This window comes from Oncorhynchus mykiss, chromosome 4, assembly GCF_013265735.2.
Source record: "Oncorhynchus mykiss isolate Arlee chromosome 4, USDA_OmykA_1.1, whole genome shotgun sequence".
Classification (NCBI taxonomy): domain Eukaryota; kingdom Metazoa; phylum Chordata; class Actinopteri; order Salmoniformes; family Salmonidae; genus Oncorhynchus; species Oncorhynchus mykiss.
The window spans coordinates 22,879,439-22,901,742 of record NC_048568.1 but is presented as its reverse complement, the minus strand read 5'-3'; the positions used below and the strand labels follow the sequence as shown (position 1 = coordinate 22,901,742).

Here is a 22,304-nt window from a genome sequence, read left to right as displayed (position 1 = left end):
TAATTCCAGGTTTTTGGACTTGTTTTCAAATTCTTTGTGTGTTTGTGTAATCTGAGGGAAATATGTCTCTCTAATATGGTCATACATTTGGTAGGAGGTTAGGAAGTGCAGCTCAGTTTCCACCTCATTTTGTGGGCAGTGTGCACATAGCCTGTCGTCTCTTGAGAACCAGGTCTGCCTTCAGCTGCCTTTCTCAATAGCAAGGCTATGCTCACTGAGTCTGTACATAGTAAAAATATTTCCTTAATTTTGGCTCAGTCACAGTGGTCAGGTATTCTGCCACTGGTACTCTCTGTTTAGGGCCAAATATTAGTCTAGTTTGCTCTGGGTTTTCTGTAAATTATTTCCAATGTGTCAAGTTATTCCCTTTTTGTTTTCTCATTATTTTGTTGGGTCTAATTGTGTTGCTGTCCTGGGGCTGTGGGGTTATTTGGTGTTTTACGTTGTACACTGAGGATATTTTTGCAGAATTTTTCATGCAGAGTCTCAATTTGGTGTTTGTCCCATTTTGTGAATTCTTGGTTGGTGAGCAGACCCTAGACATCATAAGCATAAAGGGAAATGGGTTCTATAACTTATTCAAGTATTTTTTGCCAGAACCTAATTGTTATGTCAAATTTTATGTTCCTTTTGATGGCATAGAAGTCCCTTCTTGCCTTGTCTCTCAGGTCGTTCACACACACAAACACTCCTTCTCCGTCTCTTTCTCTCTCTTTCAATTCAATGATATTTATTGGCATGGGAAACATGTTTACATTGCCAAAGCAAGTGAAATAGATAATCAACAAACCCCACCTCTCTCTCTCACACACACACAAACCCCTCAATCTCACTCAAGTGCTGGTGTCCACTTCCACCACTGTCTGACACTGTTTTTCTTAGCTGAAGTTGCTTTGGACAAGATTCTCACACACACACACACACACACACACACACAATCCCCCCTCCCTACCTTCCCTACACACACCTCTTGATGTTTTGATGGTAAGTTGAAAATGTCCTGTGGTGATATAGACCCATCTGTATCTGACCCCGAGAAATTCTACACAGAGGTCAAGCCCACTACGGCAACATCAGAGGGACACATTTCACCGACATCACAAGTCTGTCTGCCCCCTGCCAGTTAACCTCCAGGCCTGGCTTTAGAGAGCTCAACAGAACATCTTTAAAAAGCCATGCAGCTTTTTACATATACAGGAATTTGGTGTAGTTTCCAGTCCAACTCTTCAAAGAGCCAGGCAGCTACTGTACTGTACCTAAATCTAGACAAGCTCAATCTGCTCATCCAGAGCCACACACATCGAATGTCATTTCATAATGCCCCCAGGCCGATTCTAAAGCCGTTAGTGAAATGGTTGATCTTCTGCTATGCCTCTGTAGCATAAGATTCAATGAAACCACTCACAGAGAAAACATTTTTCTCTCAAATAGGGAGCAAACCACTTGCTACTGCAGCAGACAATACGCTAGACAAATTAGGTTGCGGTTTCATGTCTCGTAGTAAACAGAGGGAGGAATGTGTGGTGTGTGTGTCAGTATGTGTTCCTATAACTAGGATCTGAGGCCTGTTTTAATAAGCATTCTCTCTCTGTCTGTCTAGACATTGTTATGATACCCACTGCCTGCCCTGCCACTCCAAACTAACAGTCAGTCCTCTGAAGCAGGCTCAACAACAAGCCTGGGTTATAGAGGAAACACATCACAATAACACTACTTAACCAGTGTCTAGGGTGTGATACAACACCATCTAATAGAGGGTGTGGTATGGTACTGTCCTGTGGCCTGTCATGAGGCATGTGAGGCCTTGGAACAGGGACAGATAATCCGTATGGTATTGGGCCATGATAGAGGATAGAGGTAGAGTGTAAGGTATTAAGGTATAGGGTGTAGTGTATGTTACCTGGTGACCTACTCCAGGTGGGACACATTGAGCACATACAAAAAGGTACAGGCCAGGGACAGTGGATGGGTATGGTATGGAGCCATGGTAGAGTGTTTGGTTGAGGGTGTAGGGTTTAGTGTGTAGGGTTCAGGCTGTAGTGTCATCTGGTGACCCAGAGTTCGATACTGCGACCAAAACAGCCACATTTGCGACCGTTTGACTTGGCAGTGCGACACACATTTTTAATTGGTCTCAAGGACGCCAGTGAAAGAATGACCTGGTCACGTTAGTTTTTGGTTCACAATTTTATTCAAACGGTAATGCGCAATTGACCAAAAATAAACGGCATGGGAATGCCATGGGATGGCATGGGAATGCCCCTGTCTGTGTGTGTCAAGGCTCGATATCCGGGCCAGTCAATCATCCCCGCCTGTGGCCCATTTGTACCAGCGAAAAAAATATTGTAATAATGCCATTTTTTTTTATCTAGGCTATATCATTGATTTTTAAAAACTGATTGATTCCAAAGCTGTTCGTTATGTCGATTATTTATCACACGCGCACTGCACACATACAGTATAGCCGAGATAATCTGTGAGGCAGAGAGAGCGCACAGATCTCAAACAGCTGGTTGATGCATGGAGCAAAGAACGACAGCGGTAGGAAAGACGTTCCAAGTTATGATATCTACCAGTAGATGCTAAGGCAAGAATGGGTTTCGGTTGCAGCGTTACCTGGTCACCTGCTCAGGCAGGAAACGTTGGGGTGAAGGGTTTAGTGTGTAGGATGTAGAGTTTAGGCTGTAGTACATAGTGTTACCTGGTGACCTCCTGCTCAAGGCGTGAAACATTGGGGACGTAGAACATGACCCCGAAGAAGAGCAGTGGCTCGTTGCCAAACTTATCCAGCTGTTTCTTCAGAGGCTTCTCCAGCTCAACCCAGCGCTGGGACTGGGGCTGGGCCTTCCCCTGGAACCACAGGCCAAAATAATGGGTCTGGGGGGGAGAGACAGAGGAAGAAAGTAATGATTACACATTACAGACATACATATTATTATTGCATCTGAAAGAGGGTTACCACAGAGACAGCAGCAGCATGTCGAGAAAGGTATGGTGGTCCTGCTTGAGATACAGTGCATTTGGGAAATTATTTTTCTACATTTTGTTACGTTACAGCCTTATTCTAAAATGTATTCAATCGTTTTTTCCTCATCAATCTACACACAATACCCCATAATGACAAAACAAAATCAAGTAATTACAAATTTTAGCAAATGTATATAAAAAAAAACAACTTAAATATCACCTTTATGTAAGTATTCAGACCCTTTACTCAGTACTTTGTTGAAGCACCTCTGGCAGCAATTACAGCCTTGAGTCTTCTTGGGTATGACGCTACAATCAATCAAATGTTTTTATAAAGCCCTTTTTACATCAGGCGATGTCACAAAGTGCTTTACAGAAACTCAGCCTAAAACCCCAAACAGCAACCAATGAAAATTGAGAAGCACGGTGGCTAGGAACAATTTCCTAGAAAGGCAGGACCCTAGGAAGAAACCTAGAGAGGAACCAGGCTCTGAGGGGTGGTCAGTCCTCTTCTGGCTGTGCCAGGATGAGATTATAACAGAACATGGCCAAGATGTTCAAATGTTCATAGATGACCAGCAGGGTCAAATAATAATCCATGGTTGTAGAGGGTGCAACAGGTCAGCACCTCAGGAGTAAATGTCAGTTGGCTTTTCAAAGCAGAGCATTCAGAGTTAGAGATAGCAGGTGCGGTAGAGTGAGAGAGTCGAAAACAGCAGGTCTGGGACAAGGTAGCACGTCCGGTGAACAGGTTAGGGATCCATAGCCGCAGGCAGAAAAGTTGAAATTGGAGCAGCAGCACGACAGGGTGGACTGGGGACAGCAAAGAGTCATAGACAGAGGCATAGTCCCAGGGCTCAGGTCCTCCGGAAGGGGAGGGAGAGGGAGAGAGAAGTAGAGGGAGCATACTTAAATTCACACAGGATACCGGATAAGACAGGAGAAATACTCCAGATATAATAGACTGTACCTACCCCCCGACACAAACTATTGCAGCATAAATACTGGAGGCTGAGACAGGAGGGGTCGGGAGACACTGTGGCCCCGTCCGACGATACATCAGGAAAGGGCCAACCAGGCAGGATACAAGCTTGGCACAGCTGTATTTGGGGAGTTTCACCCATTCTTTTCTGCAGATCCTCTCAAGCTCTGTCATGTTGGATAGGGAGCATCTCTGCACATCTATTTTCAGGTCTCTCCAGATATGTTAGATCAGGTTCAAGTCCGGGCTCTGGCGGTGCCACTCAAGGACAATCAGAGACTTGTCCTCAAGCCACTCCTGCATTGTTTTGGCTGTGTGCTTAGGGTCGTTGTCCTGTTGGAAGGTGAACTTTCGCCCAAGCCTGAGGTCCTGAGTGCTCTGGAGTAGATTTTCATCAAGGATCTCTCTGTACTTTATTATTTCCCTTGATCATAACGAGACTCCCTGTAACTGAAAGACATTCCCACAGAATGATGCTGTCACCACTAGAGGTCGACCGATTATGGTTTTTCAATGCCGATACCGATTATTGGAGGACCAAAAAAGCAGATACCGATTTTATTTGTAATAATGACAATTACAACAATACTGAATGAACACTAATTTAACTTAGTATAATACATCAATAAAATCAATTTAGCCTCAAGTAAATAATGAAACATGTTCAATTTGGTTTAAATAATGCAAAAGAAGAAAGTTGTTGGAGAAGAAAGTAAAAGTGTAATATGTGCTATGTAAGAAAGCTAACGTTTCAGTTCCTTGCTCAGAACATATGGTGGTTTCTTTTAACATGAGTCTTCAATATTCCCAGGTAAGACGTTTTAGGTTGTAGTTATTATAGGAATTATAGGACTATTTCCCTCTATACCATTTGTCTTTCATTAACCTTTGACTATTTGATGTTCTTATAGGCACTTTATTATTGCCAGTGTAACAGCATAGCTTCCGTCCCTCTACTTAGCGCGCGCTAACTAGCTAGTCATTTCACTTCAGTTACACCAGCCTCATCTCGGGAGTTGATAGGCTTGAAGTCATAAACAGTGCAATGCTTGACGCACAACGAAGAGCTGTTGGCAATGGCAAAACGCACTAAAGTGCTGTTTGAATGTTTACGCGCCTGCTTCTGCCTACCACCGCTCAGTCAGATACTTGTATGCTTGTATGCTCAGTCAGGACACGCTAGATGATATCATCAACCATGTGTAGATAACTAGTGATTATGATTGATTGTTTTTTATAAGATAAGTTTAATGCTACCTAGCAACTTACCTTGGCTTACTGCATTCGCGTAACAGGCAGTCTCCTTGTGGAGTGCAACGAGAGAGAGGGAGGTCGTTATTGCGTTGGACTAGTTAACTGTAAGGTTGTAAGATTGGATCCCCCGAGCTGACAAGGTGAAAATCTGTTGTTCTGCCCCTGAACAAGGCAGTTAACCCACAGTTCCTAGGCCGTCATTGAAAATAAGAATGTGTTCTTAACTGACTTGCCTAGTTATATATAAAAAAAAATATATATATATATTTTTTTAAATCGGCAAATCGGGGCCCAAAAATATCGGGGCCCATTCCAATTAATCGGTCGACCTCTAGTCAACGCCATGCATCACCGTAGAAATGGTGCCAGGTTCCGTCACGTCTGGAGGGAATGCTTGGCATTCAGGCCAAAGACTTCATCTAGGTTTCATCAAACCAGGCTTGCGTTTGGTCGCTCTACAATAAAGGCCTGATTGGTGGAGTGCTGCAGAGATGTTTCTCCTTCTGGAAGGTTCTCCCATCTCCACAGAGGCAGTCCGGAGCTCAGTCAGATTGACCATCGGATTCTTGGTCACCTCCCTGACCAAGATTCTTCTCCCCATTTGCTCATTATTCCTGGGCATCTTGCTCTAGGTCTTGCTCCACTAAGGTCTTAGTGGTTCCAAACTTCTTCCATTTAATAATGATGGAGGCCACTTTGTTCCAGGGAACCTTCAATGATGCAGAAATTTTTTGGTACCCTTCCCCAAATCTGTGCCTCGACCCAATCCTGTCTCGGAGCTCTTCTTTCGACCTCATGGCTTAGTTTTTGCTCTGACAAGCACTGTCAACTGTTGGACCCTATATAGACAGGTGTGTGTCTTTCCAAATCATGTCAAAATCAATTGATTTGACCACAGGTGGACTCCAATCAAATTGTAGAAACATCTCTTGGATGATCAATGGGAACAGGATGCACCTGAGCTCAATTTAGAGTCTCATAGCAAAGGGTCTGAATACTTATGTAAATAAGGTATTTCAAATCAAATACAAATACTCTCAGTACTCATTTTATTAGCTGTTTAGGAGTCTTGGGGGTAGAAGCTATTCAGGAGCCTCTTGGACCTAGACTTGGCGCTCCGTTACCGCTTGCTGTGCGGTAGCAGAGAGAACAGTCTATGACTAGGGTGGCTGGAGTCTTTGACAATTTTTAGGGCCTTCCTCTGACAGTGCCTGGTATAGAGGTCCTGGATGGCAGGAAGCTTGGCCCCGGTGATGTACTGGGCCGTACGCACTACCCTGTGTAGTGTCTTGTGGTCGGAGGCCGAGCAGTTGCCATACCAGGCTGTGATGCAACCAGTCAGGATGCTCTCGATGGTGCAGCTGTAAAACCTTTTGAGGATCTGAGGACTCATGCCAAATCTCCTGAGGGGGAATAGGCTTTGTCGTGCCCTCTACACGACTGTCTTGGTGTGCTTGGACCATGTTAGTTTTTTGGTGATGTGGACACCAAGGAATTTTGGAGCTCTCAACCTGCTCAACTGTAGCCTCGCCGATGAGAATGGGGGCGTGCTCGGTCCTCCACAAACATCTCCTTTGTCTTGATCACGTTGAGGGAGAGGTTGTTGTCCTGGCGCCACACGGCCAAGTCTCTGACCTCTTCCCTATAGGCTGTGTCATCGTTGTTGGTGATCAGGCCTACCGCTGTGTCATCGGCAACCTTGATGATGGTGTTGGAGTCGTGCCTGGCCATGCAGTCATGAGTGAACATGGAGTACAAGAGGGGACTGAGCACACACCCCTGCTGGGCCCCGGTTTTAAGGATCAGCTTGGCAGATGTGTTGTTATCTACCCTTACCACCTGGGGGCGGCCCATCAGGAAGTCCAGGATCCAGTTGCAGAGGGAAGTGTTTAGTCCCAGGGTCCTTAGCTTAGTGATGAGCTTTGAGGGTACTATGTTGTTGAATGCTGAGCTGTAGTCAATGAATAGCATTCTCACATAAGTGTTCCTTTTTCCAGGTGTGAAATGGCAGTGTGGAGTGCAATAGGGATTGCATCATCTGTGGATCTGTTGGTGTGGTATGCAAATTGGAGTGGGTCTAGGGTTTATGGGATACTGGTGTTGATGTGAGCATTGACCAGCCTTTCAAAGCAATTCATGGCTACAAACGTGAGGGCTACGGGTCGGTAGTCATTTAGGCATTTTACCTTAAGTGTTCTTGGTGGTCTGCTTGAAACATGTTGGTATTACAAACAGGGAGAGGTGGAATGTCTGTGAAATGTCTGTGAAGACACTTGCCAGTTGATCAGAGCATGCTCGGAGTACACGTCCTTGTAATCCGTCTGGCCCTGCGGCCTTGTGAATGTTGATCTGTTTAAAGGTCTTACTCACATCGGCTGCGGAGAGCGTGATCACACAGTCGTCTGAAACAGCTGATGCTCTCATGCATGGTTCAGTGTTACTTGCCTTGAAGCGAGCATATAAGTTATTTAGCTTGTCTGGTAGGCTAGGGTCACTGGGCAGCTCTCGGCTGTGCTTCCCTTTGTAGTTTGTAATAGTTTGCAGGCCTTGCCACACCGACGAGAGTCGGAGCCGGAGTAGTACGATTCGAAGCCAGTATAGTTCGATATCTGTTTTTTATATTTGATTAATTTGCAAAAAAATATTTCAAAACTTGTTTTCGCATTGTCAGTTGGGGAATTGTGTGTAGATTGATGAGGAAAACATTATTTTAATCCATTTTAGAATAAGGCTGTAATGTAACAAAATGTGGAAAAAGTGTAGGGGTCTGAATACTTTCCGAAATCTGTTGTCTTGGGATGTTGTTGTGATTTGTTGTGGACAATGATAAGTAGAGGCCAGGTCAATATTGTGTAGAAACTATTCTACAATACTACTTAAAAATCAGAATTTTAAATGTTCGTAAAAAATGACAATTGTGATTTATCAAACAATCCTATCCACGTCATGCGCACATCGGTAGGAGGTAAATGTTAATAAATACCATATGTCCTTGGCTATTTGCATTTCAAAATGCCCCTAATTAACCATGAGTGAACAGGGAGTCAAAACAATCCCTTTAAAGACAGTGGGAAAATACAACACTATGCCATGAAATAGCCTACAACGGTGCAACCCCAAAAAAAGAGTGGAAGCCTTTTCTGTTCACATATTTGAACTCTTTTTGGTATGCTGCTTTTATGGCTGTGTGTGTGCAGTCTATTGCTCCGTTCGCATTTCTGAACCAATTGATGGTAAAACAAACATCAATTGGTTCCCAAATTGATGTGCACTGGAATGGCGTGTGTTCTCTCTTTCTAAAGTAGGAATTAAATACTCGCAAAGATCCTATATGATTGGTTTTGTGAAACAATATCTGATGAGCCAATCTGTACTTTCTGGAAGAAAAGTCCTACCGATCTTTAAAAAACGCACTGTGCAAAAAGCATCGTGTGACAAATCTGCCAACACAGCAAGATCAGCCATCTCTCTTTCCCTTTCCATTATCTCAGTCTTTTATAGTATTTCAACAAAGGTTTCACTTTCACACGTGCCTCTAATTCAACAAATGACTGTACTTTATATGGATTATTATCGTAACAAATGCACTGACGTGGACAAAATATATCTAGCCTTTCAAGATGTTTCACGAATTCAAAGAGGATATACGATTAAATAGAAAAATAATTTAATCAGTACTCTCCCAATTTCAACATATATTTCCCAATGCTTGACAAGCAGCTTCTACCACTTGGCACTGTGCCTCTGCATGGCAGTGCATACATTTACGTTCATATTGATACATTTCACACTTTGTATGGAAATAACCCCACACATGGTTCACGCACAGATGTGTATATACACATGGTTAATAAATGAGGCCCCAGGAGTGTCTAGTTGGACTTCCGTTGGATTGAGAATAGAATGTTCCAAATCCAACAGTACTGCTGTTGAAATAAAAAAAATACCTCTATGTGTGTGTGTGTGTGTGTGTGTTCAGCACACCTGTTTCTAAAGGCCAGGACCAGGTGCAAAGTAATTATTTGTTATGTGCGTCAGAGTGTGACCTTAAAGTAATTGTATATGTGGAGTGTGCATGTGTCACCTGGAATCCTCAACTTGCTGTTTCGCTTTAGGTGATACACACACACTCACACACTTCACACAGAACACACAAGTCCATCCACTTCCACACAGCCTATTGAATTGAAATAAATTACATTCCAGATCCACGCAAAAGTATGTGAATACACCTTCAAATTAGTGGATTTGCCTATTTTAGCCACACCTGTTGCTGACATGAATATAAAATCGAGCACACAACCATGCATTCTCCATAGACAAACATTGGCAGTAGAATGGACTAACTGAAGAGCTGAGTGACTTTCCACGTGGCACCGTCATAGGATGCCACCTTTCCAACAAGTCAGTTTGTAAAATTTGTCTCATCCGTTAGGAGCAACAATGGCTCATCCGCAAAATAGAAGGGTACACAAGCTCACAGAACGGGACCGCTGAGTGTGCGCAGCGAGTAAAAATCGTATGTCCTCGGTTGCAACACTCTCTTCAGAGTTCCAAACTGCCTCTGGAAGCAATTTCAGCAAAATAACTGTTCGTCGGGGAGCTTCGAGAAATGGGTTTCCATGGCTGGAGCCGGTAAAGCTCCAGCCATTGGACTCTGGAGCAATGGAAACGTGTTCTCTGGAGTGTTCTCTGGAGTGATGAATCACACTTCACCATCTGGCAGTCCGATGGACGAATCTGGGTTTGGCGAATGCCAGGAGAACGGTAACTGCCCCAATGCATGGTGCCAACTGAAAAGTTTAGTGGAGGAGGCATAATGGTCTGGGGCTGTTTTTCATGGTTCAGGCTAGGCACCTTAGCTCCAGTGAAGGGACATTTTAACGCTACAGCATAAAATGACATTCTAGGCAAATCTGTGCTTCCAACTGTGTAGCAACAGTTTGGTAAAGGCCCTTTCCTGTTTCAGCATGCACTCATGCACAAAGTGAGGTCCACACAGAAATTGTTTGTCGAGTTCGGTGTGGTAGAACTTGAATGGCCTGCACAGATCCCTGACCTCAAACCCATCAAACACCTCTGGGATGAAATGGAAAGCTGACTGAGAGCCAGCCCTAATCGCCCAACATAAGTGCCCGACCTCACTAATGATTTTGTGGCTGAATGGAAGCAAGTCCCTGCAGCAATGTTCCAACATCTAGTGGAAAGCCTTCCCAGAAGAGTGGAGTCTTTTATAGCAGTAAAGGGGGGACCAACTCCATATTAATATTCATGATTTTGGAATGAGATGTTCAATGAGCAGGTCCACATACTTTTGGTAATGTGGTGTACATACAGTTGAAGTCGGAAGTTTACGTACACCTTAGCCAAATACATTTAAACTCAGTTCTTCACAATTCCTGACATTTAATCATTTAATCGTTCCCTGTCTTAGGCCAGTTAGGATCACCACTATTTTAAGAATGTCAAAATAATAGTAGAGAGAATGATTTATTTCAGCTTTTATTTCTTTCATCACATTCCCAGTGGGTCAGAAGTTTACATGCACTGAATTAGTATTTGGTAGCATTGCCTTTAAATTGTTTTACTTGGGTCAAACGTTGAACGTAGCCTTCCACAAGCTACCTACAATAAGTTGGGTGAATTTTGGCCCATTTCTCCTGACAGAGCTGGTGTAACTGAGTCAGGTTTGTAGGCCTTCTTGCTCGCACATGCTTTTTCAGTTCTTTACACAAGTTTTCCATAGGATTGAGGTCAGAGCTTTGTGATGGCCACTCCAATACCTTGACTTTGTTGTCCTTAAGCCATTTTGCCACAACTTTGGAAGTATGCCTTGTGTCATTGTCCATTTGGAAGACCCATATGCGACCAAGCTTTAACTTGTCTTGAGATGTTGCTTATTTTGTGAAGTGCTCCACACCCTCCTGCAGCAAAGCACCCCCACAACATGATGCTTCCACCCCCGTGCCTCACGGTTGGGATGGTCTTCTTTGGCTTGCAAGCCTCCCCCTTTTTCCTCCAAACATAACAATGGTCATTATGGCCAAACAGTACCCTTTTTGTTTCATCAGACCAGAGGACATTTCTCCAAAAAGTACAGTCTTTGTTCCCATGTGCAGTTGCAAACCGTAGACTGTTTTTTCACGGCAGTTTTGGAGCAGTGGCTTCTTCCTTGCTGAGCGGCCTTTCAGGTTATGTTGATATTGGACTCGTTTTACTGTGGATATAGATACTTTTGTACCAGTTTCCTCCACCATCTTCACAGGGTCCCTTGTTGTTGTTTTGGGATTGAATTGCACTTTTCGCACCAAAGTACATTCATCTCTAGGAGACAGAACGCGTCTCCTTCCTGAGCGGTATGATGGCTGCGTGGTCCCATGGTGTTTATACTTGCGTACTATTGTTTGTACAGATGAACGTGGTACCTTCAGGCATTTGGAAATTGCTCCCAAGGATGAACCAGACTTGTGGAGGTCTACAATTTTTTTTTCTGAGGTCTTGGCTGATTTCTTTTGATTTTCCCATGATGTCAAGCAAAGAGGCACTGAGTTTGAAGGTAGGCCTTGAAATACATCCACAGGTACACCTCCAATTGACTCAAATGATGTCAATTAGCCTATCAGAAGCTTCTAAAGCCATGACATCATTTTCTGGACTTTTCCAAGCTGTTTAAAGGCACAGTCAACTTAGTGTATGTAAACTTATGACCCACTGGAATTGTGATACAGTGAATTAAAAGTGAAATAATTGTTGGAAAATTACTTGTGTCATGCACAAAGTAGATGTCCGAACCGACTTGCCAAAACTATAGTTTGTTAACAAGAAATTTGTGGAGTGGTTGAAAAACGAGTTTGAATGACTCCAACCTAAGTGTATGTAAACTTCAGACTTCAACTGTACATACACACACATACACACAGTCTCAGACACCCATCAATCACACACTCCTGGCGCTGTCAGGATGAGCTGTGGTGAAAGACACATCAGCAATGAAAGGAGAGAGAAAGAGAGCGAAAGAGAGAAAGATAGTTATTTTTTGACCATAGTCAGGCCTGCCGTGTAGGTGTAGTGTTTGGATAGGTGGGGAAGAGAGGGGGTTAGATAGAGGTAGGGGGGTAAATGGAGGGGAAAGAGGGTTAGACAGAGGCCGAAGCGGGGGTGTGACTGTACCCTGTATTTATGACATATCTGATGCCTGGGAAATATCACAACATTGTGTGAGTACGCACTACATTGCCTCTCTCACATACATGCATGCACAACGCAGGCATTCACACTTACACACACACAAGTACACACAGGTTCACACAGGCATACACATACATCTGTGTTTACAACAGTGAACAAACAAACATACACATACTTAACACTGCAGACCAAGCCCAAGTCTGTCTTAAATGGATTTGAAGCTTTAACAAGCATTGTTAACTCTGAACTGGGCTGTAATGAGGAAAACCTCCATTTGGCCAGAACAGTCAAACAGGATGAGAAGGGGGAGAGGGTGAGGGAGATGGAGGAGGGGAGAGAGTGAGAGAGAAACAATTAGACAGTGTGAAAAGGAGCAAAGGAGGAGAGAGGAGAGAGAGAGAAAAGTTGCCGAGGTCAAAGAAAATGAATAAAAAAAGAGAGTGAGAAAAGGAGGGAGGAAGGAGAGAACAAGAAAGGAAGGGAATGACAATAAAAACACGAGTTCAATCTCTAAACCAGCAGATATTTATCATCGAATGACGAGGAGGAGGTGAGAGTTAGAGAGAGGGGGATGGAAGGGGGGAGGTGGGGGTAGTGGGTCTGGGGGGACGGGTATCTCTTTCTCCTGCAGTGGAGGACAAAGGGATGCTATGCTTCGTTAGAGAAAGACAAGAGCCCCTATGGAGAGACGGAGCGGAGGGCAGAGAAAAATACACAGGGCCTGCAGAGAGACGCGTGGCAGAGTTACACACACACAGTCCTCTGTCTCTGTCAAACACACACAACACCTACAGTGCCTTCAGAAATTATTCCCACCCCTTGACTTTGTCCACATTTTGTTGTGTTACAGCCTGAATTTAAAATGGATTCAATTGAGATTTTGTGTCACTGGCCTACACACAATACCCCATAATGTCAAAGTGTAATTATGTTTGATACATTTTTACAAATTAATAAAATATGAAAAGCTGAAATGTCTTGAGTCAATAAGTATTCAACACCTTCATTATGGCAAGCCTAAATAAGTTCAGGAGTAAAAATGTGCTTAATAAATTGCATGGCCTCTGTGTGCAATAATAGTGGTTAACATGATTTTTGAATGACTACCTCATCTCTGTACCCTACACAATTATAAGTCGAACAGTGAATTTCAAACACAGATTCAACCTCAAAGACCAGGGAGGTTTTCCAATGCCTCGCAAAGAAGGACACCTATTGGTAGATGGGTAAAAAAAAAAGCAGACATTGAATATCCCTTTGAGCCTGGTGAAGTTTTTAATTACACTTTGGATGGTGTATCAATACACCCTGCACTACACAGATACAGGAGTCCTTCCTTACTCAGTTGCCAGAGAGGAAGGAAACCGCTCAGGGATTTCACCATGGTGACTTTAAAACAGTTAGAGTTTAATGTGATAGGAGAAAACTGAGGATGGATCAACATTGTAGTTACTCCACAATACTAACCTAAATGATAGAGTGGAAAGAAAGAAGCCTGTACAGAATAAAAATATTCCAAAACATGCATCATGTTTGCAATAAGGCACTAAAGTAAAACTGAATATAATGTGGCCAAGGAAAAGGGAGTTTTTAGGGGGATACAAATAAACAGAATACAGCTTTAAGCACAGGCAACTTGGTTGTCTGCTTTCCAACAGACACTGGGAGACGAATGTACCTTTCAGCAGGACAATAACCTAAAACACTAGCTGAAATCTACACTGGAGTTGCTTACCAAGATGACATTGAATGTCCCTGAGTGGCTGTATGGCAATGATCAACAATCAACTTAACACACCTTGAATATGTTTTAAAGAATAATGGACAAATGTTGTACAATCCAGGTGTGGAAAGCTCTTAGAGACTTACACAGAAAGACTCACAGCTGTAATCACTACCAAAGGTGATTCTAACATGTATTGACTCAGGGGTGTGAATACTTATGTAAATGAGATATTTCTGCATTTCATATCCAATAATGGGGTATTATGTCATTATGGGGTATTATGTGTAGATGGGTGAGAAAAAATATTAAAATATATATATTTAATTCATTTTAAATTCATGCTGTAACACAACAAAATGTTGAACAAGTCAAGGTGTGCGAACACTTTCTGATCATCAGCGTTGCTGATTGTGGACAGTATTGTGTGTGTGCTTGTGTACGCATATCTTTCTGTTTATGTGGAATCAACATAATGTACTGTAAGCTGTGGGAGAGATGTGCTAGCGATAGAGAGATGAATGTAGTTGCAGAGCTAGTGTGTGTTTTTCCCCTCACCTCTCGTAGTTCCAGTCTCTGGGCCACGGCCTCCAGACATTCCTGCCCCGTACTCTCCACAGACAGAGTACACTCGATCACATTGTTGTCCAGCAGACGAATCCGCGTCACAAAGTAGTTCTTGCTTAGCACGTTGTAGCGCCGTGTCCGACGCAGCATCAGCCTGAACGGCATGGCTCAGAGGTCACAGTACGGTGAGAGGTGAAAGGTCACGAGAGAATGAGGGGGTGGGGCTTTAGGACGTTGATGCTGCTCTTCCCACCCTCGCGTGGCAGCCACACCCCAGGGTGAAGCAGTGCTCTCTGGGAAGGCGCTGGCCCATTCCCTGAGACGTCTGGAAGAGGAGAAAGAGGAGAGGAGGACTGGAGGAAGATCACTGGGAGCTGCAGGGAGAGATGGGAAAGAAGAAAGATTTAATATCAGAAAAAAATATACCAGCTAAAATAACAATACAGGACAGTGCAGTACATGTGAGTGATTGAGCAGTTATAGATTCCCCTAGATGTCTTTTGATGTAACTCAAAAGCCCTGAACCAAAAGAACCCAAAATCTTTTAGGTGAGGGTAAGCTGCCTAAATAATTTAACACAAGTGAATGAATTTAAAGGACAGAACAGTAGATTGTCAAATAAAATCACTGAAATGGCACAACCAACTAGTAGAAGTACTGGTGCTTCAAGCCACGCAGCTGGCTTCTTTAAACCTCCATTTGAGAGTTGTTTGTGTCTGGGGGAAGATGTGAAGACATGGATGGATCAAGTTCAAACAGTAGAAAGAGGAATTCATGCGAGGCAGCAGCTGGCTTTGGAGGAACTAATGGAGCTTCTCTTCTCATATCTCCTGAGTGGGAGTCCTTTCCTTTTTATCTGGCTCAGCCAAAGAGGACAGCACACCAGACATTATACAGTGTAGCATTACATTATAGACACACGCGATCTCTACTCCAAATATAACTCTCATACACTAACAAACAATTCCTACAGCTTAGAAGTACATGTAGACTCCCTAACGTGAATATTTTAGACGGAGTAGACGCACACACGTGCACACACACTTACACACTCAGTGTGTGGTTAAGTAGGGTTCAGAGAGTACTAGAATGGGAACCGTTTGAACACTATGCCTGGATTAATGATCAGGTCTGGGCTTTCATGTTCTGTAGAAGAGACTACCATCAGGAGAGAAAAAGGGCTTTGAAGTTGTTCAACACACACACAGACAGACAGACAGACAGACAGACAGACAGACAGACAGACAGACAGACACACCAAGGTCTCCGTTATGAAAATGTGGTGCTGGACATTTGACCAGCAGAATTTTCATTTGAGAAATTTACTGGGCCCACAGGCCTTTGCATAGGGTGCGTAACCTGATTAGGACGTTCCCTCGCGGTGCTCAGAATGACAGAAATCACTTCAGATGATGGTAATTATTCTTCACAGAACATGCACGTCGAGTACGCAATAATTGGTGTCCTTCTTACAGCGCACTTTGAAGATGTTAGAACAACTTTCCACATTTACTTTACCTCAGCCAACAAGACGAGTAACAAACAGCAAAATGACTAGCCCATGCATAAGCGACACATGAGTTTAAAGTTTTGGGAAGCTAATATTCACCATCCACCTTTATAAAGCATCATCGCATTTGCTGACTTATGTAAAATCTCATATCCTGATGAAGGTCATTTTCTGTCAATTCAATGAATAAATAGTTTATATAAAATTACCATATGTAAAGGTCTATTTCTTATTACATTTTGAATTATACTCAACAAATAAAAAGGTACTTACTCATATTTGATTATTTCTCCTTTTATTTAGAACCTTGGCGCAAATGTTCAATTAAGCATGTAACAAAATATAAAATATTAATGTATAAAATCTAAAAAGGTAAATAGAAAACACTTCAACTATAGGTGAAAAACAAAATCAATATAGGCCGAAAATATATCTATATATATATTTTGGGGGGCTTGCCTGTTTTGCATGTTATTTTGGCATTAATACGTGTCACATATCAATTTACATTTGGTACCTCGGGTCGAGTGTTAGCACCAACCCACGAAACCCCAGTTTCTCGACCGTATAAATTGGGGCCATGTCTTTGCAGATGTAAGTTATAACTGCAGCTGTTATCTCCTTCCATCTTCGTGATTCTTTGCCATATGGTGTGTCGCGGGCAAAAGCCTCTTGCAACGTCTGAGGTTTGTTTTGAGCACTCGACTGTACTTTTTCGGGTCTCATCCGTAGACTCTCTCTGTACTGTTTCACATGATTTTTGCGTAGGTGGTAAAAGAGGTTAGTGGTGTTTGAGCCTGTTGTCAGGACCGGCCTGCGGGATATTTTTGCAGAGGACGGTTTTCTGGTCCGTGTCAGATGTTTCATACCCTAACGACATCCCTGCGACTGAAGTAGCCCCACTTTTAGGTGCGAGCTCAGTGTCTCCGTGCACTGTGTCACGTTCACTCTCCTCCATGTTTGTTTGTGTTGCAAATTTCCTTCCACACGGCAAAGCGTCGTCCAATAGGCAAAAAAATTTGCCGTAAAGAGTGATTTGCGACACAACGAAATAAACGATAGAGCATAATATGAAATGATAGACAAACATCTATCGGCACAAGATATAAACTCATGTCAACTGCGTTTATTTTCAGCAAACTTAAACTGTGTAAATATTTGTATGAACATAACAAGATTCAACAACTGAGACATAAACTGAACAAGTTCCACAGACATGTTACTAACAGAAATTAAATAATGTGTCCCTGAACAAAGGGGGTCAAAATCAAAAGTAACAGTCAGTATCTGGTGTGGCCACGAGCTGCATTAAGTACTGCAGTGCATCTCCTCCTCATGGACTGCACCAGATTTGCCAGTTCTTGCTGTGAGATATTACCCCACTCTTCCACCAAGGTACCGGCAAGTTCCCGAACATTTCTGGGGGGAATGGCCCTAGCCCTCACCCTCTGATCCAACAGGTCCCAGATGTGCTCAAAGGGATTGAGTTCCGGCCTTTTCGCTGGCCATGGCAGATCACTGACATTTCTGTCCTGCAGGAAATCACACACAGAACGAGCAGTATGGCTGGTGGCATTGTCATGCTGGAGGGTCATGTCAGGATGAGCCTGCAGGAAGGGTACCACATGAGGGAGGAGGATGTCTACCCTGTAACGCACAGCATTGAGATTTCCTGCAATGACAACAAGCTCAGTCCGATGATGCTGTGACACACCGCCCCAAACCGTGACGGACCCTCCACCTCCAAATCGATCCCGCTCCAGAATACAGGCCTCGGTGTAACGCTCATTCCTTCGGCGATAAACGCGAATCCGACCATCACCCCCGGTGAGACAAAACCGAGTCTTGTCAGAGAAGATCGCTTTTTGCCAGTCCAGTCTGGTCCAGCGATGGTGGGTTTGTGCCCATAGGCGACGTTGTTGTCGGTGATGTCTGGTGAGGACCTGCCTTACAACAGGACTACAAGTCCTCAGTCCAGCCTCTCTCAGCCTATTGCGGACAGTCTGAGCACTGATGGAGGGATTGTGAGTTCCTGGTGTAACTCGGGCAGTTGTTGTTGCCATTCTATACCTGTCCCGCAGGTGTGATGTTCGGATGTACCGATCCTGTGCTGGTGCTGTTATACGTGGGCTGCCACTGCGAGGACAATCATCTGTCCATGTGTAACGGATGTGGCCACATCTGCAGTCCTCATGCCTCCTTGCAGCATGCCTAAGGCACGTTCACGCAGATGAACAGGGACCCTGGGCATCTTTCTTTTGGTGTTTTTCAGAGTCAGTAGAATGGCCTCTTTAGTGTCCTACGTTTTCATAACTGTGACCTTAATTGCCTACCGTCTGTAAGCTGTTAGTGTCTTAACGACCATTCTACAAGTGACTGTTCATTAATTGTTTATGGTTCATTGAACAAGCACGGGAAAGAGTGTTAAAACCCTTAACAATGAAGATCTTTGGAGTTATTTGGATTTTTACGAATTATCTTTGAAAGACAAGGTCCTGAAAAAGGGACGTTTCTTTTTTTGCTGAGTATATATCGTCATATCGCCCAGCCCTAAATCTTATGTGATGAGTTGATTGGATAGTCATAATGTAGCCTAATAACATAACTCAATCACTGTTAGCAAAAAAGACTGTTCTGTGTATGGCTGACAACGTATAGCATAGAGGCCTTGGCTACATCAGATTATTATTATTTTTTTTTTAACTAGTCAGTTAAGAAAAAATTAAGTCAGTTAAGAAAAAATTCTTATTTACAATGACGGCCAACACCGGCCAAACCCGGACGACACTGGGCCAATTGTGCGCCTCCCTATGTGACTCCCAATCACTGCCGGTTGTGGTACAGCCTGGATTCGAACCAGGGTGTCTGTAGTGACGCCTCTAGTACCTAGATGCAGTGTTTTCTTTCCTTGCACGATAAAAATTGGGCCATTTTTAACACATTTCATGCAATTCTACTACACTTTATATGACTGCAGACATTAGAATAATATTATTTAATAGGACAAATTACAGGGTAGCCTACTCTTCTGACACTGACAATAAAAATGACGTATGTATAATAAGCCTACGAGAAGGGGAGACACAAATAGAATATGACGCCCATCTAAACTGAAGGAGGAAAATTAATGTCCAAAAACAAACTTTTCAGTGGCACTGACCCAACAATGAGCCTATGTCAATCTACTCTCTAACATAGTAGAAAAGTTGACATATTCTATTGGTCAGCTTGTCGAGAAAGAAATAGCACAAACAGACTCTAGGACATTTGTGGGACGATAGATCCCAAATTCATACAACCAGTAGGCCTAGGCTACATAAAAAAGGTACGTTGCAACAGATAAGATCATTTAGCTTAAAATATTGATAAACTATTCATTCTAAACCTAATTAGCGCACCAACGTGCACAAGGCAGTAGGGTACGCGGAAATGTGCATTTGGCTACCAGACAATGAAAGAAAGCTGATAGAGAAATAGGCTAATGGTTTCAATGGCATATGGAAGTCTTTATAAAAGAATTGCCTCCACAGATATGGTCAGATTTTGCCTGGGCTACTTTGAAGCAAGGTAAAACATGCCTCATAAAATCTAGTAAAGCGTTCAGGTTTCAAACAATTAAGAAGCTATATGTTTTTAAAATACATACTGCCTCCAGCACATTGCACAGTGGTGTGTGATGTGTTGCTGAAGCCTGCCTTCCATTGCCTATGCATTTGAATGGCGAATGGGAAGCACGCTTCAATTACCAGTTGAGAAATAAAAATATGATGTATTTTTAATCATGGTCCAAAAAACATTTTTAACACCCGATTGCATTTAGAATTGTTGTACAATGATTGGGCTTATAAAGCGGACAAGGTACAAATCTGTCGTTCTGCCCCTGAACAAGGCAGTTAATCGACTGTTCTTAGGCCGTCATTGTAAATTAGAATTTGTTCTTAACTGACTTGCCTGGTTATATAAAAGTGCTGTCTGACAGATTCTCTGCTCAAAGGCTCTGTATCTGTATGCTGTGCGCGTGATAAATAATATACACAGGTGCCAATTTAATTCCACTAAATTAGGCAAATTGAACAATAGACTGATACGCATGACCGGTCAAATGTATTTACATCAACTGGTATTTACAACCATGAATAGATTTTTTTCCTTCTTCCGGACAATTTTTTTGAATCGGTCAAAAGACGGCTATTACCAGCTAACAGAAACCCTAAAAACACATACAAACAAACCCCAGCTAGCACATTTGGGAACATATGTTTTTGGTTTCACATTGGTTTTGGGAACGAAGCCATACATTTCCGGACCGGTAGAAGAGAACATTTTGTTGGTCTGAGAACAGAAATGATTGGTTATTTGGAGGGTTTTGAACGACTTCCTTAAACGTTTCAGTGAATGTTTCAATAAGACTTTTAATAACACTGCTAGCCTATTTTGGGTAAACTCTTTGAACAACAAACACGACAACAAACAAGGACACTTGGAAATGAATTTCCTTAAGCATTAATCATACAAACACAAGTATTATTAATTGTGAAACAGCATCAGTGAGATTCTAACCTGTCTTCTGTCCTCTGTCCATGGAATTAGTCCGCTGTGCCACCAGGATGGAGCTACAATTCCATGTTTTTTTACTCATACAAAGCTGTTCATTTGAGTCTATTCAAACAGACCCCATTTAAAAGGAAATAGGTTCTCATTAAGATCAGGTGTGTAGAATTAATGGGAACGGCCAAAACACTTGAACATGCTTAACTAATTCTACTGTGTTACTTTTTATATTTACTTTATTTTGCAATTATTTTCTAACTCTATTTCTTGAACTGCGCTGTTGGTTAAGGGCTTGTAAGTAAGCATTTCACGGTATTCGGCGCATGTGACAAATACAATTTGATTTGAAGATAGAGGATAGAGGTTTTTTGATGCTGAGAATGGAATGTAAAGTATATGTTTTTAAATAACATCATTAGAACATTCTCTGAATGTTATTACAGTTTTCTTGTGTTTTTATGTAACGTTTTCTTAATATTCTTGGAGCAATTTGAGAACATTAAATAAAGCCACGAGGAAACGTTATGCGGAAGTACTGAAATTCCCACAGCAGGGAATTGTTTCTTAACGTTCTCTGAACTCTTTGAGAACATTCCCAATGTCAAACCAGTTGGAGAATGTTTCTTACCAGCATTTGTATTAAATGCAACCATGTTTGAACTTTTAGGAAATTATATGTTAAAGTGTTGATATACGAAGTTCCTTCAATATGCTGAGAATGTTCCAAAGCCAAGCAACTATCTTGCAGCATTCCCAGAAAGATGTGGGAATGTTGAATGCAAAATAACCCTACGACAAGCACGCTCTCACCAAGCTCTATTTCATAAACAACACTGAAAGCATACTGGTAATGATTAAGTTAAGAGTTATTACATAGTTACCACCTAGAGGTAATATCATATAGCTTAACACTTGGAGAGCCGGAATTACATAACTACTAGAATGGCCATGATGTTCATTCTGACCTTTGATATTTCAATTGTGTAAATATTCCATAATAAATAATAAATTGTCAAATGAATGCATTTATTATGTTAAAATAGGTCATAAGAAACCTCAGGACACCAAATGTTAATTTAATGAGAAAGAAAATCTATTGATTGATCCAGAAGCGCATAGACTGTAGATACTAAAATAAGACGATACTGTATTTTCTGACTATAAGACAACAGTTGCCTGCCCAGCTAATGGCCCATCCAAACTACACCTAAACTATATTTAAACACATGTAATCACACATGTATTAATAGATGTGGCCTAAAGACAAGATTAAATTGACAACAGTCTGATGGGTGACAATAATGTCAATTGTCAAATTGAGAACGAAGAGACCAGCGAGTGTGCATTGGCATAGAAGTGAATGGAACTTACCAAAAATCACTTTTTCAAATCAACTTTTACAGGTCCATGCAGGCCAGATGTTTTGATTGCTATACCCTATCTAAGGTTTCTAATGAACTATCAAAATTACTCAGATGGGCTCTGTTTCCAAATATAACTTTGTGAGTACTGGCGACAATCAGCAACAGTCATTTGGGTTTAAATATCCTTTCTATTTTATT

At 42.4% G+C, this 22,304-nt stretch overlaps 1 protein-coding gene across 3 annotated transcripts in view; it reads right to left on the bottom strand.

Annotated features, from left to right (window-relative positions):
- The window catches only part of LOC110522349 (protein tyrosine phosphatase non-receptor type 14), a 102,006-nt gene that overhangs the window by 53,686 nt on the left and 26,016 nt on the right, over positions 1 to 22,304 (bottom strand). For all 3 annotated transcript variants that reach the window (XM_036975936.1, XM_036975934.1, XM_036975935.1), the window contains exons 2-3: positions 14,673 to 15,055; positions 2,702 to 2,877 (exon numbers count right to left, since the gene is read on the bottom strand). In XM_036975936.1, coding sequence (XP_036831831.1) covers positions 2,702 to 2,877; positions 14,673 to 14,846 — 350 coding nt within the window. In that variant the 5' untranslated portion in view covers positions 14,847 to 15,055. The remainder of the gene's footprint in view (positions 1 to 2,701; positions 2,878 to 14,672; positions 15,056 to 22,304) is intronic.